Here is a 16388-nt window from a genome sequence, read left to right as displayed (position 1 = left end):
CTGCAGCTTTCAGATAAACACAACTGATGCCTTCTGTTTGTACTCTCGGATTGGAAGTCTTTATTCACACTCAAGATTTCAGGTAAAGAACATAATTCATGTCAAGGTTTTCATATCTCACTAAGAAAAGTGCCACAATCACCGCTTTCCCAGTGATTCCCACTTTCCCAGGAACTTCCTGTGCCTGTTTAATGATTCTGTCTTGTGCTATTATGTCAATATTCTCTTGTAATTATTACATTTTTTTTCATAAACCAAGGAAAATACGTTTTTTAAAAAGTTAAATTTTTGCTCTTATTAATTCTGTATCATATTTACAGCTGAGGAAAAAAAAAGTGCTTTAACTGAAGTGTACAATGGTTAAGAATGGCAAATGATACAGTCCACTTGGAGTTTACCCAAAAAATGTATACCAGATAGATAAATAAATAAAACAAGCACTTGGAAAAAGTCCTTTGAAAGCAGGCGGGGGTGTCCCTGTGCCCTCCGCAGAGCTTTTGTTAGGACAGGCCAGATCTGACCAGGGGTTCTGTCGAGAAGCAAACCAGATGCACAAAGAGCAGGAGTGTGGCGCCTGGGAGTGAGGTTTGGGGACTGTGCAGGTGCCTCAGTCCAGGTCTCTCACGCGGCGGCAGATTTCCTCGGTGAAGTCTGAGCACTTGGCATTCCCTCCCAAATCTTTTGTTAAGCTCTAAGGAAAGGAAAAGTGACAGTTGAGATCACGAGCGAGGTTGCGTGCACGTGAAGCGTGGGCTGGGGTTTGTTCTCAGGTCGCCAGATACTGGGAAGTCCAGTCAGGCAGCATAACAGTGACCAGGAAGTAACAGGAGGCTATGACAAGCAGGCAACTAACTGGAGGAAGATTTTTAAATACCCCCACCCCCCATATTAGACCCCCAGAAAATGTTTCGTCAATGGGGGTATGGATCTGTGTGTGTGGTCATATGTCCCCTGGGGAGAATTTGTTAAGTTTAAAAAGACCGCAGCCCCTGTACAGCAGTGCAGATATTGCACGTATGCACCTGGGACAACCCAGAGAAGCCACAACAGAGAGGCCCATGCAATACCAGACTGTCGCTCACGGCTAGGGCTGCAGGGCTGCCATCCTACCTTCCCATCCTTGATGGTAGCAAAGCAGGCAGTCTCAATCTTGGCAGCATGGTCGAACAGGCCCATGTGACGCAGCATCATCACAGCGCTGAGCAGGAGGGCCGTGGGATTGGCCATGTCCTTGCCTGCAATGTCGGGGGCTGTGCCGTGGACCTGTGGAGGTAGAGATGGACCAGAGGGACAGACATGATGACCTCTGCCCTCAATGACACAAACAGGCACCAACATGGCCTGAGAGATAAGAGTTGGAAGAGTTTTTCAAAAAGTGCAAAGATTAAAAAACAGGGCCTGGAGAGATAGCACAGCGGCGGCGTTTGCCTTGCAAGGAGCCGATCCAGGACCAAAGGTGGTTGGTTCGAATCCCGGTGTCCCATATGGTCCTCCATGCCTGCCAGGAGCTATTTCTTTTTTTTTTTTTTTTTTTTTTTTGTTTTTTGGGCCACACCCGGTAATGCTCAGGGGTTACTCCTGGCTATGCGCTCAGAAGTTGCTCCTGGCTTGGGGGACCATATGGGACGCCGGGGGATCGAACTGTGGTCCGTCCAAGGCTAGCGCAGGCAAGGCAGGCACCTTACCTCTTGCGCCACCGCCCGGCCCCTCCAGGAGCTATTTCTGAGCAGACAGCCAGGAGTAAGCCCTGAGCAACGCCGGGTGTGGCCCAAAAACAAAACAAAACAAAAAAAGATAGTGCAAAGATGAGGGTTGAATGAAACCCTGGTTTCAGCCCCGAATTACAGGAGGAAGAGAGCCCCTGAGCACCGAGAGTGGCCCCCCAAAGAAAATAATAGTATTTAAAAGCTTTAAAAAGCAAATGGGGCTCGAGCAATAGTATAATGGATAAGGCATTAGCCTTGCACAAGACTGACCTAGGTTCAATCCTCAATTATCAGATATGGTCCCCTGACCCTGCCTGAAGCGATTCCTGAGGGCAAAGACAAGAGTAACCACAGTAACCCCTGAGGGCTGGTGGGTGTGGCCCTAAAAACCAAACAAAAAACACAGGCACAGGGCCAAAGTGGTGGCACAGCAGTAGGGTGACCTAGGATGAACCGCAATTCAACCCCCCCCCCCCACATCCTATATGGTCCCCCAAGCCAGAAGCGATTTCTGAGCACATAGCCAGGAGCAACCCCTGAGCGTTACCAGGTTAACAACAACAAAAAAACAGGCACCTCGACATTTGCCCTGCATGCAGCCAACCTAAATTCAATCCCCAGCACCGTAGACAATGGTACTGAGTACAACTGGATATGACCCCAACATGAAACAAAAAGCACAATAATGGGCTTCTAGTCAATCCCTGGAATAATACTGTGAGAGAGGGGCTGAAGAGTACAGTGGGGAAGTGCTTGGCTTGTACTCAACTGATCTGGGTTCAATACCTGGTATCCCACACAGAACCTTGAGCACCAACCACTAGGAGAAATTCCTGAGTGCAGAGTCAGGTGTACTCCCAAAGCATTGCTAGGCATGGCCCACCCCCCAAAAGTCCCTCAAATAAATAAAAATACTGCGAGAGAAAGAACATCCAATAACTAAAGATTCAAAATAGATGAGAGATAGTGACTAGCTAAGTGATGGTGAACTAAGCAAGCTTAGAATAAGAGACACATTTTCTCTGAATAAGGGCGCGGTAGAGGTGAGGCACTGCACACCCAAAGACATTACCGACTCGAAGATGGCCACGCCATTGGCGCCAATGTTCCCGCTGGGTGTCACTCCCAGCCCGCCGATTAGCCCCGCACACAGGTCACTGTTAGGGTGAAGAGAACACGCCACTTAGCCCCAACCTGCAGTTCCAAATATTCTCCCCCCAAACTATGAGGAGCCCAGCTTCAGCTCCAGGGGTAGTTGGGAAACAGAAAGGCCTGAGCCTCTACTGGGCAAGCAAGCTTCTGCCAGGCCACGCCTACCGGGTCACCCACATGATACCCATTGGCCAGTGCAGTACAGAGCCTGGAGCCCAGAGGTGGGAAGAGAAAGACATGTGGTAAAATCTCAATCTCTTGGCAATGCAGAACCAAAGATATGGGTCTGGGGCCTGAGAGATAGCACAGGGGTAGGGCATTTGCCTTGCACACAGTTAACCCAGGACAAACCCAGGTTCGATCCCCAGTATCCCATATGGTCCCCAGAGCCTGACAGGAACAATTTCTGAGTGTAGAGTCAGAAGTAGCCCCTCAGCACCGCCAGGTGTGGCCCAAAAACCAAAACCAAAACTAAACAAACAAAAAATAAAGAACCACAAAAACATGTGTCTTAGGGGGCTAGACAGAGAGCACAGTGGTTAGGCGTTTGCCTTGCATGCAGAAGGATGGTGGTTTGAATCCCGGCATCCATTATGGTCTCCCGAATCTGCTGGGGGCGATTTCTGAGCATAGAACCAGGAGTAACCCCTGAGTGCTGCCAGGTGTGACCCCAAAACAAAACAAACCCATGGGTCTTAGAATGGTTTTTGCCTCTTTCCAATGGTTCTTGCCTCTTTCTTCTAAGTCTGAAATTATGGAAAGAATCGCTCAAATATCCTGAGAGCAACCCTCTCCTCTCCACCCCACCCCACCCCCAGCAGAGGGGAGAGAGAAGGAAGAGTGACGAGAGAGAAGCAGCGAGGCCCTGTGGGCCCATGAGAGACGAGTGGCTAGACAGTCCTTGCCACAGGCCTACCTGAGAATGTCTCCATAGAGGTTTGGCATCACCAGCACATCGAACTGGGATGGGTCCTGCACCATCTGCAAAGCAGGGACACGTCTCTCAGAGAGCTCGAGAAGCCCACGTCCACCAGAGGGCAGCAGGGAGACGCCTACTCACATTCAGGCACACTGTGTCTAGGTACATCTCGTTAAACTTGATGTCTTTACAGTTTTCTGCAACTTCCCTGCATTTCTGCAGAAAAAGCCCATCGGACATTCGCCTGTAATCAGAGAACAACTACTGAAAAGCAAAAACTTGCGTGAAGGAAAAGGTTAGAGAAAGTGCAGGGCCCTCCAGAAGGCCAGGTAACAACTGACTACAACAAAAGTGATTCTTTGTATTTTTGGTTCATACCCAGCAATGCTCAGGGGTCACTCCTGGGTCTAAGCTCAAGAATTACCCCTGACAGTGCTCGAGGGATCAAGCCAGGGTGGGCCACATACAAGGCAGGCATCCTCCCTGCTGTGCTATCTCTCCAGCACCCACCCACCCACCCCCAAACAAAACAACTGAAAAACACAAAGTAACACAGAGGTTAACTGACATGCTCTTCCTTTAGGGCATAGCGGCATCTAGACCTTTATCAGTCATTTCTTTTTTTTTTTGGTTTTTGGGCCACACCCGGTAATGCTCAGAAGTCGCTCCTGGCTTGGGGGACCATATGGGACGCCGGGGGATCGAACCGCGGTCCGTCTCCTAGGCTAGCGCAGGTAAGGCAGGCACCTTACCTCCAGGGCCACCACCCGGCCCCTATCAGTCATTTCAACTACGAAAAGATGCTACATATTCGATGCTTGTCTTAGACCAAAGAATATAGCTGATATATCTACTCAGATGGGCCAGGAAGGGAAGCAGGTTGCAGACACACATATGCACAATCACAAACACACGCAGTATGGTGTTTGCTGAACCTCACCTCCCTGCCTGTTATCCCTGGGTACTCCTTTAACACGATGACTGGACACTCCCAAGTGTCCCAGAGACATCAGGTCAGGAGGGACACCATGGTGCTGAGGAAGGAGCACCAAGCAGAGGCCAAGGGCAGGAGGGAGCCACGGCCCCGCAGGTGGATGCTCTGACCCCGCAACCCCTCACCCCACCCCCAGAGGACTCACATGATGTTGGCCTTGTGCACAGCGGTGACGTTGCTCCGGTGGTTGTTGCGTGCGTACTCGAAGGCAAACTCGGCAATGCGCTTGCTGGCCTCCTCGGTGATGAGCTTGATGCTCTGCACGACCCCATCCACGATCTGGAAGGAAAAAAGGGGAAGGGCTGCGTTGTTAAGGGCAGCCACAGGGTGGTGCCCTCGAGCCAGCGCCAGTACATGGGCCCAGGGGGGAGGCGTGAGGGGGTGCCCTGGACACACGCTGTCCCCAAGTCCCTCTGGGCCCACAGCTCAGTGAGGTCACACCCCGAGACGCACCACATGCTCGATGCCGCTGTACTCGCCCTCCGTGTTCTCCCGGATGGTCACGATGTTGACGTCGGTGTACGGTGTCTTATAGCCTTCGATGGAGACGCAGGGTCGGACGTTGGCGTAAAGGTCAAACGTCTTCCTCAGCAGTAAGTTCATTGAGGGGTGACCAGCTGCTATGGGGGTCTTCAGAGGTCCTGTGTCAAAGATCAGCCCATAAACTTGGGCCACCTCCTAAAAGGTTGCCCCTTCCCTGCTTCCCCTCAAAGCCAAGTAGAGAGGGTTTTCTCGGGATAATTTCCTTTTGCATCATCAATAAGAATGGGGACAAGATGGGTTGGAACATACCGAGAGTAGGCCTGGGGCCGGCCGGGTCCCACTTGACTGCATGTGGCCTGTAAACCCCAAGTTTGTGGGGCTAGGGGAATGTTCAAAAAAGGAAATGCAGGGGCCAGAGTGAGTGGAGCCTTTGCCTTGCACCGACCAACTCAGGTTTAATCTGATACGGTCCTGAATCTGCCAGGAGTAATTTCTGAGCACAGAACCAAGAGTAATCCCTGAGCCCCACTGGGTGTGGCCTCCCAAAATAGGGGTAACACAAAAGAACAGGGACACAGGCTCTCGAAAGCCCTGCTAAGACATCAAACACAGACAGAGTGGGGTCCACCTGGATTAATGCCTGAGTGGATTCACACTGAATCATGACCTTAAATATGTTTGGGCCAGACAGATGGAACAGAAGGTGCTTCCCTGGCCTGATCCCAGGCACCCCACAGGGTCCACTAGGAATGATCCCTGAGCAGAGTTAGGAATAAACCCTAAGCACCACTAGATGTGGACCCAAAACAAAACCAAAAAGAAAAAAAAGTGTTGGGGGGCAGGATAGTACATTAGGTAGGGTGTTTTGCTGGCATATGGCTGATCCAGGTTGGACCCCAGGTACCCCATATTCAAGCCCTGCCAGTTATAATCTCTGAGCACAGAGCCAGGAAAGCCCTGAGCACTGCCAGGTGTGGCCCTCTCGCCCAAAAAAAGTAAAAATGCAAAATGTATACAACAGATAAACCTAGTCAAAGATGGAGAGATAGCATGAAGGTAAGGCATTTGCCTTCCATGCAGAAGGTTGGTGGTTCGAATCCCGGCATCCCATATGGTCCCCCGAGCCTGTCAGGAGTGATTTCTGAGCATAGAGCCAGGAGTAACTCCTGAGCGATGCCGGGTGTGACCCAAAAACAAAACAAACAAAAAAAAAACTAGTCAAAGTCAAAGATAAATGTACATTTTCTTCTGACACAGGTTATCACTTGAACACCTTTCGTTCAAGAAAGTGCGAATAGAGAACTGTGGTATATGAGTAGTCAGGTCCTGGTTCCTGACCGTTGGCTCCAACAGATCTGACTGAGTCCCTCGGGGCAACTTTCCCAACCTCAGAATCTGTGACAAAACGTAGCTAGGCCCATGGCGCTACCTTTCAGGCCCATCTTGTTTTTGTCCATCGACTCCTTGGCTTCAGGAGGGATCATCCACTTGCCGCCGGGGCCCTGGATGGCCGTGACATTCCGCTCCTCCCACTGGATGGGCGCCTGGAGTGAATGGGGCACGGGGCAGTCACTCATGGGCAAGACCCAAGCACAGGGCCTGTGTCTTTTTCTCTGAACACACGAAACTTGTAAAATCCAGCCCCTAGTCCTTGTAGCCCCATCCAGCAGCAAACCACTCCCCAAGTGAAGACCTGCTACCAAGAGCCCACATGAAGTCCAAACATGTATGATTCATTCTAAAAGTTAAAAACTTCAATAGTGGGGCCAGAGCGATAGCACAGTGTATGATAGCACAGTGGGTAAGTGCCTTGCATATGGCTGACCCAGATTTGATCCCCCACTCAGCCAGGAGTTTTTGTGTTTTTTTTTTTCTGAGCACAGAGCCAGGAGTAACCCAAGGGTTACCGAGTGTGGCCCAAAAATAAAAATCTAAAAAACTCAACAGTCTAAGGAAACATGGGAGTGTGTTTATATATGTATGAGAGCAGATATGCGTGTCTATGTGAATATGCTTACAGGTGCATGTATGTGGGAGTATATATGCGTGTAGCGTGTATTTGTGAATGTATTTATGGGTACAAGAGTGTGTGTTGTGCCAGTTATCAAACCCAGGACCTTGCCCACATGAGGCATGTGCGCTCCCACCTCTCTGGCCCCAGGAATCTCTTTCACAACACATCCATTATTTTCAGGCCAACTTACTTTGGCAGCATCAAAAATCTTCATAACGGCAGCTGAAATTTCAGGGCCGATTCCATCTCCTGGGATCAGAGTCACCGTCTGACCCTGAGGAGGAGAAAGCATCGAAGAGGTTAATAAGGGTACATTTCCTGAGTTCAGAAAGGGCCTGTGCCTCAAATTCCACTGATGTGGGGCATCACCAGAAGACATGATGGAAAGTGTTCTACCCCTAGGACTTGAGTCTCATGGGGCCAGGACATACAGAGTCCCGAACCACCCTCTCCATTTGAGCCAAGGCTTTAAATTAGATAAAACAAAAACAAGCCAGCAAGTCAACTGGCCAAATGACCTTTCTCCCCAGACCAACCAACAGAGTTCATAACTTCCATCTACAGAATCAAGGCAGACACTCATGAAGGTGGGAGAAGGTAGAGGCGCCTTCTCCTCAGGACTCTGCAAGCCACAGTTTTCCACACAGCCGGTCCTGTCTTAGTCTCTCCCAGCCTCTGAGGCTAGCCTTGCACTGAAGCTCACTTCCTGTGAAAATCACGACCTGAACCCACTCAGTGAGCCTATCTGGGACCCACGAGAAGAACGTGTAAGGAAAAGGGTCAGAGCTGGCCCCGAGAGACATGGTGCTTCCAAGGGGCAGCAGTGGTGGAGAGAAGAAGGCAATAGAGGCTCTAGGAGAAAAGGGCTGAAAAAACGGCCCATCTGCTCCACATACAAGAATCCATATCTGAACCCTGCATCACCTGGTTCCCAGCATCAACCACTATGGGTGCTCCAAGGGTGGCGCAAAAATCAAGAAATAAAATGCAAAAAAAAGTAAATAAAATCATGGAGCCAAGAAGCTAACAAGCAAAGCAGCCCCGCCATGGTTCAGAGCCTGTTGCAGGCTGGCCCACACGACCTGGTCTTCTCCGGTCCAACTCTGGTCTGCACCTGTTAAAAATGACACACCAGGCACTCCCGCTTTTGTCTTTGGTCAGGTTGATGTATCATTGTGAACCTCTGTGGGACTCAAAAGGCTTTATGCTTAATTAGTGACCTCATTTCTTTTCAACTTGATTCCCTTCCTGCTGGGTCGGCATGCTCTGGTTGCAAAGCTGGATGTGAAGCGGCAGCAGAGTCTTGGTCTCCCACAGGTCCCCAAGTGCATGTGATCCCAGCCAGCCTTGTCCAGAAGCCGTTCCGTGCCTGGGCACAGGCAGATAGACGTACCCGCCTCTCCCACACATCCCTATCTATGCTGCCTCCCAGTGTGGGAGCAAAGGCACCAGCAGCTTCTCTCCCAAGGGCAGGAACAATGGGGAACAGAAAGGGATAGGATGAGACGGGACGGGACGGACAGGGCAGCAGGAGGGCAAAATCAAAAGGCACTAAGTGCAGGTGCAGCTAGGAAGCGCAGACTCTCACTGCTGCCAGTTTCCTAAGAAAATGCCGTGGAGCACTGCACCCCAAAGTGCTCCAGGGAAAGTGGCCACTCAGTGCCGCCATCTATGCACAAGGGATGAAGCACAAAGTAAAAACAGAAGCGAGTTGTGAAGCTTCTCAAAAATGTTATCAGCATTTGTATCAATTTTGAAAAAAGAACCTTTCCAAATGAACTATGAAAGAGAGTAAGGCTCATGGTATTCTGGGTTCTTAATAAAACACCTCAGAGGTCTGTGTGACGGGTGGAGAGGCAGCTTCTAAAAGTGCAGCCATCACGTAGTGAGACTTAGTATGCCTACTTGCCAGTGACTTTGAAATACAGGACAAATATGGCCAATTTTCCCTAATGTTAAATAAATGAGAGTTAAAAGAAAAACCACAATATTATACAATAAATGTGTCAGAGCATCTTTCTTGAGAAACTTCTAGAAGGAAAAAAATAAAGACAGGATTATACTCACACCACCAGCAAAACCTCTGGTCACCTGTGTTTGGCTGCCGAACGCCCCCAGCAAGCGAGAGACCTGATTACAGCAAGAGAGAAAGTCAGGCAGAGGGACACTGTATACATTGGTTCCAATCAGAAAACAGGGAATACTGTACTTATCATTAGTGTAATATGACAAACCACCTCAAGTTTAAATACAAGGCTTATCAAGTTCCTTCGGATTTGTTTTTGGGCCACACCCAGTAGTGCTCAAGGCTTATTTGTTCTGCTCTGTGTTCAGGGATCATCCCTGGCCCAGTTCCCTGTATGCAAGGCCAATGCCTTATCCATTATACTACCTCTTCAGGACCTCCATACCCAAAACAAAAATTTTAATTAAACAAATTATTTTCTTCCAATAATACAGGCAATGGGGAAAGAAAGAAAGATGAATGGAATGAAGGATGGAAGGAATAATGAAATGAGAACAAGGAAGGGAGGGAAAGGATGAGGAACAGATAATGATGGCAGAGAACAAAATAAACTAGAAAGAATATAAGAACGAAAATAATGCTTCGGGCCCGGAGAGATAGCACAGCTGTGTTTGCCTTGCAAGCAGCTGATCCAGGACCAAAGGTGGTTGGTTCGAATCCCGGTGTCCCATATGGTCCCCCGTGCCTACCAGGAGCTATTTCTGAGCAGACAGCCAGGAGTAATCCCTGAGCACAGCCGGGTGTGACCCAAAAAAAAAAAGAAAAGAAAAGAAAATAATGCTTCAAGTACTTCAAGTAAGTAGGGAAGATAAGGTCGTAGTAATAATAGCAAAGTACACGAGGGAAAGAACCAAGAATAATAAAATGGAGGTGGGAAAGAAAAGGAAGGAAGGGAGGGGGGGAGAGAGAGAGAGAGACAGAGGAAGGAAGGAAGGAAGGAAGGAAGGAAGGAAGGAAGGAAGGAAGGAAGGAAGGAAGGAAGGAAGGAAGGAAGGAAGGAAGGAAGGAAGGAAGGTTGGTTATTTTTCTTGTTAATTTGCTGAGACAAAGTAACCAAAACAAATATAAGATTGTCAGCTGTCTTATGACTGACAGCACATAGACACCATTGCTGGTTCTTTTCCCCACTGACTGCACCCATATTTTCAAGGCTGGTTCGGGCCCTCTAAAGCCAGGCGGCCTACACAGTGCCTTATCAGTAGATGAAAGGAAACTGTGCAGAGCCATTTTTCTGAATCTTTTTGGACCCTGGCCCCTTTGGACCTCGATCCTTTCTATGGCCCCCTCTACTGGGTGGCCCTTAGTCTCAAGCTATGACCCCTCAATCTCCTGAGTGCAGAAGACAAAGGTCTGAGAAGTTTTTAAAGTAACTTCCTGTTATATGCCACAGAAAACACAGGAGTTGGCTCCACCCTGTCACCCTTTCTGGGCCAGAGGAGGACAGGCAACAAGGTCACCAGGAACCCTGTGGACGTGGACTCTGGGCATAGTGCCCAACACCCTCTGCAGAAAGAGCCTCTCTGTGAAGCCCCCACGCTCTAAGCCTGTCTTCGGGTGCTAAAACCAATGGTGCCAAGATTGCACAGGCCGGGCCATGTTGAACTTAGGCCCCTCCAATTTAGGCCAGATAACAAGACTCTGGAGTCAACCCCAAGAGGGCCTTGAGCCGAGGTCATCTCAGGACAAACAGTGAAGGACCAAGGCAAAGGGCTTTGGGTCAAGGGTCTCTCCCTCCAGATGCAACAAACAAAGCAAGCCTGGTTCCTGTCCCTCACCAGCAGAGTCATTCCCCCAGTGTCATCTCCTGGGGTCTCAGACAGACCTGGCCTGGACAACAACCCCTAGCAGATGGGTCCCAAGGCCAAGAGCCTCGATGCTGACCAGCTCTTCTTCCCAGACCTGTCTCACCCATCATCAATTCCGTGTACCAGGTGCTGAGGAGTCAGGACTGGCTTCAAACTGTTCCCTCCTAGGGTGTAGGCCAGGCCCAAGCCACTTCTGCCAACAGTTCATTCCCATCCTCACAGTCCCACTTATAAACAGAACACATGGGGCCACAGAGATAGCACAGCTGTAGGGCATTTGCTTTGCATGGACCAAGCCAGGATGGACCAGGGTTCAGTTCCCGGCATCCCATATGGTCCCCCAAGCCTGCCAAGAGTGATTTCTGCGCTCAAAGCCAGGAGTAACCTGAGTGCTGTCAAGTGTGGCTCAAAAAAAAAAGGGGGGGGGGAATAGAACACAGGGATAGTATAGTGAGGAAAGTTTGACTTGTTCACAGGTGACCTGGGTTAGAATCCTGACAGACTAGATGGCTGGTCCCCCACGCACCGAAAGGACTAATTACTGAGTGCAGAGCAAGGAATTACCCTAGTATCGTTGGGTTTCCCCCTAAAAAAAACCCCAAAAACAAACACCAACCAAAAAAATAAATAACTAAAGGCAGTAGTAAGCCACAGGATAAATTCTGATTTACAGGAAATGACAGCTGAAGTAAGGCATCTTGTGACCAGAGCAGACTTGAGAAAACTATTATTTCTGGTTCTAAAATGTTTCCAGAGAGAGAGAAAACACATTCTAAAGCTGCTTAACCTTTTTCTTTTTCTTTTTTTTTTTTTTTTTGGTTTTTCGGGCCACACCCGTTTGATGCTCAGGGGTTATTCCTGGCTAAGCGCTCAGAAATTGCCCCTGGCTTGGGGGGACCATATGGGACGCCGGGGGATCGAACCGTGGTCCTTTCCTTGGCTAGCGCTTGCAAGGCAGACACCTTGCCTCTAGCGCCACCTCGCCGGCCCCTGCTTAACCTTTTTCTAAAGCAAAGCCCAGATGAGACCCCCACCCTCCCAAGAGGAAAACTGTGGACTGGAGCCTACTCCTGGGTCAGCTCCCTTTTGAAGTGGGGTGGAGTTACAATCAGCAACCTCTATAGAGTGGTTGTTGAGGTACTCCCTGTATCTAGCCGGCCACAGATATCAGCGAAGTGAGTGATAGATCCTCCAATTTCCCTGGGGGACACACTCCTTCAAAACCCTCCAGAGGCCTTGATGCCCAATTCTCGTGACCTTGACTACATACAACACGGGCACAGGGGAATGAGGCTGGAAAAGCCCAGGGCCCTCCCCACGTACTAGGTAGGCCGCCTACTTAGGGGTGCTGGCTAATCTTGAGCTGCAGACCCCAAATTCAGGACAGGGAACAGAACGGCCTTGGCCCATTCTGAAGGGCTCAGATTGCAGCTGGATGGTGGCACAGGCGCCCTTTGGAGGGGCCGCAGCTGCTGGCACGCCAGGCAGGTTGCCAAGAGGAAACCTGGCAGCGCGAAAAGCTTGGGGATTCCCTCACCTGGGGAAGCCCGGTGGCCCCGCAAGCACCTGCAGGGCCCCGCACGGAGGGGCCCTCGGTCTGGAGGGGCGGCTGCAGGAACTAAATCAAGGCTTGGGGGAGGCCCAGAGGGGCCACGAGGCTGAAGTCCAGCTGCGGGGTTGTAGGAGAATGCGGGCCCGGCCCCTGCAGACGCGGCCCCTGCTGCTCCCGCGAGCTCCAGCCCACGCGCTGGCTTCGCAGGGCTTGCAGGCCGCAGCTAGCAGGGTCTCCCCGGGCCCGGCCCGCGCGCCCCCCACCGTGACCTTGAGGCCGTCGGGCTGCCATGCACGCGGCCTGCGCGGTCAAGACCCAAGTGCGGGGCCCGGGGAGAACACACGCGCCGCCCTCGCCGCTTCGGGGCCGCCGCCCAGCCTCTCGATGCATTGCACCGGGTCGGCGCTCACCTTGGAGATCCACGCGGGCCCGGCCATCGCGTCCCTGCGACCGCGGCACCGGGGGCAACTGCACTGCGCAGGCGCGCGCGCTCCCGCCAGCCACGCCCCCGGATCGGCTCCGCCCCTGACCCGCCCCCTCGGTTAGCACCTCCAATTGCGGAGCGCGTCGGCTGTGACGCAAACAACGTGCGCCCATAAGGTCTCACCCGGGACCGCCCCCTGTTCGCTCTTCCAATCGCTACGCGCGTTTACTGTGATGCAAAAAGGCGCGCGCCGCGAAGACGGAAGCCGGCGGCTGCGCTGACGGAAGTTCCGCCTTCTTTCCTGCTCCCACCCTCCCAACCCTTCGCTGCGCGCGTGCCCGGAGCACTTTTGGTTCCGCTCCGGCACGCGCGTTTTTCTGCTGGGAGGAGCGTGGGGCATGCATAGGGCGTGTCCTGCTGCTCAGTCTCTGGGGTACATGCTATTCCAGCCAGGGACTCCATGCTTAGAAACATGTTTTTTTTTTTATTGTATTGCTTGTTTTTATTGTGTAAAATTAATTGTTCCATTTATTTATGTCATTAAGAAGGGAATGCCATTTTGCACATTTTATCATTTGCTGTAATAATTAACATGCCAGTAACACCATAGACATCGTATAAACAGGACAAATCAAGCCTGAAAGTCTGAACAGCACAAAATATTGGCAGCTTTTTCTTGCTTCTGAAAATAGTGAAGGACATTTTATGTAAGATGAATTTTTGGGTTTTTGGGTTTTTTTGTTTGTTTGTTTTATGGGGGTTTTTTGGTTTTTTTGTTTGGTTGGGTTTTTTTTTTTTTTTTTGGTTTATGGGTCACACTCGGCAGCGCTCAGGGGTTACTCCTGGCTCTACACTCAGAAATCACTCCTGGCAGGCTCGGGGGACCATATGAGACGCCGGGGCTCGAACCACCGTCCTTCTGCATGCAAGGCAAACACCCTACCTCCATGCTATCTTTCCGGCCCCCATGTAAGATGAATATTAATTATTCTGATGAGCACATATTGTGGAAATGAGTGTGTTGAGTCAACACCGTACATAGCTTCTATAGAAACAAAATAGTATCGTGCTTAGAAAACATTTTGATCCAAAGGACTCTCCAGAAGGAAATGAGCTAAAGCAAGATAGAATATCATTATTCGCAATAATCACTTTAGTTTTTTTTTAAACCAAAGTTCCATAAAAAATAAATGACTCTCTACTTCCTTTCCTAATATAGATGGAACTTTATTAGAACTTTAGTAAATAAATAAATCTTAGAGCTGTGGTCTTCTCCAGTATGCAGACTGGCGCCAGTTCGCACATGTACAAAGCTCAAATAACACTTAGAAATGTAGAAAGAAGGGTCTGGAGCCCGGAGAGATAGCACAGCCGCGTTTGCCTTGCAAGCAGCCTATCCAGGACCAAAGGTGGTTGGTTCGAATCCTGGTGTCCCATATGGTCCCCCATGCCTGCCAGGAGCTATTTCTGAGCAGACAGCCAGGAGTAACCCCTGAGCATCGCTGGGTGTGGCCCAAAAACCAAAAAAAAAAAAGAAAAAAAGAAGGGTCTGGAGAGATAGCATGGAGGTAAGGCATTTGCCTTGCATGAAGAAGGACGGTGGTTCAAATCCCGGCATCCCATATGGTCCCCCGAGCCTGCCAGGAGCGATTTCTGAGCATAGAGCCAGGAGTAACCCCTGAGCGCTGCCAGGTGTGACCCAAAAACCAAAAAATATAAATAAATAACACTTAGAAAAGACACACACACACACACACACACACACACACACTCTAAAGAAGCAATAACATTGCTTGGGGGAAATCCAGGTTTTTGTGTGTTTGTTTATTTGGGGCCACCTCCAGTGGCTTACTCCTGACCCTGTGCACAGAAATACTCTTGGCAATGTGCCAAATATATAGGATGTATGGAACCCTGAGGACAATATGCAAGGCAAACACCCTACCTGCTGTACTAACTCAGCTCCAAAGTCCAGCTTTATAAACACCAATGCATGTAGAAATCGAAGGAACACATTGCCCCTTTTATTAGTAAAAGCTAAAATACTAAAGTCCCATTGTCTCTGATTATGGTAAAATGGCTATACTTCACATTGTAGCTACTGACATTTTCAACAAATTAAACATTTTTGGAAAGCGATTCAGCAACAAATCTCAAGGGCTATGGAGTAGTCTTTGCTCTTACATTGAGCAAATTCATTCCTGTTCTTCCCTTGATTTATACACCAGTTGCAGTTCTGGAAAGTCAGCATTACATCGAAACCATAAAAATGGAAAAGCAACCAAAAAAAAGTGGAAAAGCGTTGAAGTCTGACTATACATGCCAGTTCCCAAGCTTAGGTCAAGTCAAATAGGAGAGGCTGATTAGATGATCAGATTCACAAACACCTGTGGGCATGAAACTTGAGAAATGCCACTACTGAGAAATGCAACAGTAGTCTTGCTGTTGCCATGGTGTCAACAAGGCAGTGAAAGAAAGGGCTGGCCTCTTTAAACACAGCTACCAACCCTATGGTGGTGACTGTAGCACTTAGTAACAGGCCACTACAGACAGCACTCAGCACCTGTGCAGTGCCCTCCTGCCAATATAGAGCCCCACACCAGACTGAGCTTAGGAAGGCACCCTGTTCCTTTTCTTTTCTTTTCTTTTTTGGGTCACACTCGGCAGCACTCATGAATTGCCCACTGCAGGCTCAGGGGACCATATGGGATGCCGGGATTCAAACCACCCTCCTTCTGCATGCAAGGCAAACGCCCTACCGTTGTGCTATCTCTTCAGCCCACCTTGTTCCTTTTCTGTCTGGCTTCCTGCAGGCTGACACAGATCTGTCACTCCCAAGGATCACAACAATAAACTACTTTTTGCGGCTTGTGCTTTGGTCTGTCAAGCTAGTTCATCTGTACAATGGAACGAGTCCCTGGGTTTGGAAACTAACACAGTTTAAGGCCTGCCGCATGGCCCTGTTTGCCACACACACTGGGTGGCATTTGCCCCAGAAAATTTTCTGGCCTTTGTCTTACTTCTCTGGACACACTAAGTCTCTTCAATTCTCTGAAGTCTTGTGTGTTTGTGTCAAGGACAGAAAATCCAGCAAATCTTATGTTCCTCCTTGAGGGACTCAGTGTGCCTGAGATGCCCTGCCTTAGTAGGCCAAAGGCTAGACAGGCTTTGGCCAACAGGAAGCCTGCAAAGGTTGGCACCACTGACCCCTGTTTTCCCTTGAGAAGACCTCTGGAAATGGACTAGCCAAGGTCACCACTAGACCTCGTTTCTAGGTCTGGGTTCGCCTCTGCTCCTCGCCCTTGACAAGGGG

The 16388-nt window shown here is 49.9% G+C and overlaps 1 protein-coding gene across 2 annotated transcripts; it reads right to left on the bottom strand.

Moving 5' to 3' along the window:
- Positions 1–31: 31 nt before the first annotated feature.
- On the bottom strand, positions 32–13135 carry IDH3A (isocitrate dehydrogenase (NAD(+)) 3 catalytic subunit alpha). 2 transcript variants are annotated; one of them, XM_049783748.1, is made up of 11 exons: positions 13062–13135; positions 9336–9398; positions 7459–7542; positions 6684–6798; positions 5225–5412; positions 4917–5050; positions 3919–4021; positions 3775–3839; positions 2779–2863; positions 1111–1263; positions 32–691 (listed from the first exon to the last, which is right to left on the bottom strand). In XM_049783748.1, exons 1-11 carry the CDS (start codon positions 13086–13088, stop codon positions 608–610), a joined length of 1101 nt encoding a protein of 366 aa, XP_049639705.1. In that variant the 5' UTR covers positions 13089–13135; the 3' UTR covers positions 32–607. The 2 variants fall into 2 exon arrangements, with proteins under 2 accessions (XP_049639705.1, XP_049639706.1); XM_049783749.1 differs by having other exon boundaries at positions 9360–9398; positions 13062–13103.
- Positions 13136–16388: the final 3253 nt, after the last annotated feature.

The sequence above is a fragment of the Suncus etruscus genome, chromosome 11 (assembly GCF_024139225.1).
Source record: "Suncus etruscus isolate mSunEtr1 chromosome 11, mSunEtr1.pri.cur, whole genome shotgun sequence".
Taxonomy (NCBI): Eukaryota; Metazoa; Chordata; class Mammalia; order Eulipotyphla; family Soricidae; genus Suncus; species Suncus etruscus.
Note: the sequence above shows the minus strand (reverse complement) of the source record. Positions and strands in the feature narration are given on the sequence as shown.